Source organism: Mustela erminea, chromosome 20 (assembly GCF_009829155.1).
Source record: "Mustela erminea isolate mMusErm1 chromosome 20, mMusErm1.Pri, whole genome shotgun sequence".
Classification (NCBI taxonomy): domain Eukaryota; kingdom Metazoa; phylum Chordata; class Mammalia; order Carnivora; family Mustelidae; genus Mustela; species Mustela erminea.
This window is the reverse complement of record NC_045633.1, coordinates 26355239-26357540: the sequence shown is the minus strand read 5'-3', so window position 1 is coordinate 26357540 and position 2302 is coordinate 26355239. Positions and strand designations below refer to the sequence as shown.

Sequence of the window (2302 nt, the reverse complement as noted above, 5' to 3'; positions counted from 1 at the left end):
CCTCCCCCACTCCATCAGCCAGAGCCCAGGAATGCGCTGACCACAGCCCCAGCCTAATCCCGGCACAGTGCCCCACGGGGCCAGCTGAGCTGGCTGGAGCAGGGCAGCCGGGGAGGCTGGGCTGGGCTGGGCTGGGAGGGACACAGGCCGGGCCCCCAGAAGGCCCAGGCAGGGTTGGTAGGCCTGCCGTTCCCCCACCTCCTCTCCCTTGAGCAGTGATGAGGGCTTGGGTCCCTGGAGCCCGGAGGAAGCTGCTCAGGGTGGGAAGCAGAACTGCTTTCCTAGGACCCTAGTAAGTGAAGTGGGGGTGGGGAGGGGCCCAGGGCCTGCCACCCTGCTTCTGGCGCTTGAAGAGCATATGTGTTGATAAGGTTGGGGGAGAGGGCTGGGGCCAGGGAGGGGCCGGTCAGTCTGCCCGCTGTCCCAGGGGTGGGGCTCCCGTGTCCTGCCCACCTGCCTATAAGTCTGGGCTCAGGCTCCACGCCCGCAAAAGCAGGCAAGCGAGATGGCACTGCAGGTAGGTGACAAGGGTGCAGGGCCAGCCGGGGCCCCCCCCGTACCCAGGTGCCCCTTCCCCAGGCCTGCAGGATGAGGGGGTGTGGCGTGGAGGACACCTACCACCCTGCCGTGAAGGGAACGCTGGGCCAGGGTCCCGGGGAAGAGTCCGTGCTGGGGGTGAGGTGGGCTGGGGCCTCCTGGACAGGTGGGGGACACTCTGCCCCCCTTTTGCATGCAGTTCGAAGCCTTCTGTGCAGGGGGCCTGGCCCCTGGCTGGAGCCTGCTGGTCCAGGGACACTCTGACTCTGGAGAGGACAAGTAAGGGTCACCGCCCTCCCCAAGGAAGCCCCTCTCAGCCTTGGGTGGGACAGCTACCTGCTGTCCCACAACTCCCATGACGCGCCCCCCCCCCCCCCAGGTTTGAGATCAACTTCCTGTCCGAGGCGGGGGAGATTGCCTTCCACGTCAAGCCCCGGTTCTCCAGCGCCACCGTGGTGGGCAACACGTTCCAGGGGGGCCGCTGGGGCCAGGAGGAGGTGTCCAGCGTCTTCCCGCTGGTGCTGGGGGAGCCCTTTGAGGTGATGAGGGCAGCAGAGGGGAGGCCCGTGGGGGCCAGGGGGAGGCCCGAGAGGGGCAGGGGGAGGCCCGAGGGGGCCGGGAGGCCATCCGGGCTATCCTGCTGCTGCTTGGCAGGAAGGACGCTGTGTCCCCATGTACTGCGGAGGATTCTGGGTAAAGACCAGGGGAGTCTTGCAGCTGGGTGCCCCCCTCAGAGAGGGAAGGGACGTCCATCTGGCAGGGGTGCAGGTCTCCCATCGGGGGTGCTGCACGATGGGGGATTCCATGTGCTGAGGGGCCCTGGGCTCCGTGACGGGCCGTGGGTCACCAGCCTCCTGTCCCCAGATGGAGGTCAGCTCAGACGCGGAGCACTTCCACGTCCACGCCCAGGAGCACAAGGTGCTACAGTTCGCACACCGCCACAGGCCGCTGGCGGCCATCACCCGGGTGCAGGTGCTCAGTGACCACCGCCTGGCCCAGGTGGAGCTGGCCAGGAGGGACCTGAGCTGGTGGTAATGTACCTGCCCCCCCAACTGCCCAGCTCTGTCCCCTGCCGCACCCGGGACCCGACAGGCCCCAGCAGCCTGGGAGGGGGGCCCGAGGGAGCAGGGCCCACCGAACATGTCCTACCCTTGAGGCTGTGCTGGGGTCTGGGCCGGGCTGGGGCTGAGGCAGGTGTCTTGGCTGCTTGCAGGGACGGGGGCCACTGAGCTGTGCCCGAAGTCCCCAGAGGGAGCCTCAGTCAGCAACCGTCCCTTGTCTGGTGGAGCCCACGCTGGGGGAGCTGAGGGGAGTGGTGTGTGGTTCGGCCCCTCCCATTCTAGCTCCGCCTTCAATAAAGTTTGAGCAGGCTGCAGGGGCTCCGCTGCTCTGGGGGGGTTGGAGAGGGTGAGGTGGGGTGATGGACACAGCCCTAGAGTCTCCCCACCAGAGATGGGGGTGGGGTCTTCCCCGAGACCTGTGTGTCCTGGGGATGGTCTGACTCCTCACCTCTTCCCCTTGTTCCCTGGAAGGGGAGTGGTGTCCGATGACATTGGATGATGGGGGGGCTCCTGGCCAGCTGCCCTTGCGAGACCCCTGGGCACACCCCCTCTGGCTCAGCTCGTGGGGGAGCATCCTGCCCAGTCCAGGACCGTCTGCTGGGAGGTCCCGAAGCCTCCTCGCCCTGCTTCCTGTTGGGTGGAAGGAAGGAGTCTTTCCTGTTTCTCCTTGTCCCACCTGGAAATGAGACGTGCTCCCATGGAAG

General features: G+C 67.1%; 1 protein-coding gene across 2 annotated transcripts; it reads left to right on the top strand.

Moving 5' to 3' along the window:
- The first annotated feature begins 471 nt into the window (after positions 1–471).
- Positions 472–1902, top strand: GRIFIN (galectin-related inter-fiber protein). Of its 2 annotated transcripts, XM_032328556.1 has the most exons (5): positions 472–517; positions 737–816; positions 917–1076; positions 1402–1568; positions 1751–1902. In XM_032328556.1, exons 1-5 carry the CDS (start codon positions 506–508, stop codon positions 1764–1766), a joined length of 435 nt encoding a protein of 144 aa, XP_032184447.1. In that variant the 5' UTR covers positions 472–505; the 3' UTR covers positions 1767–1902. The 2 variants fall into 2 exon arrangements, with proteins under 2 accessions (XP_032184447.1, XP_032184449.1); XM_032328558.1 differs by lacking the exon at positions 472–517 and having other exon boundaries at positions 731–816.
- The last annotated feature ends 400 nt before the right edge of the window (positions 1903–2302 follow it).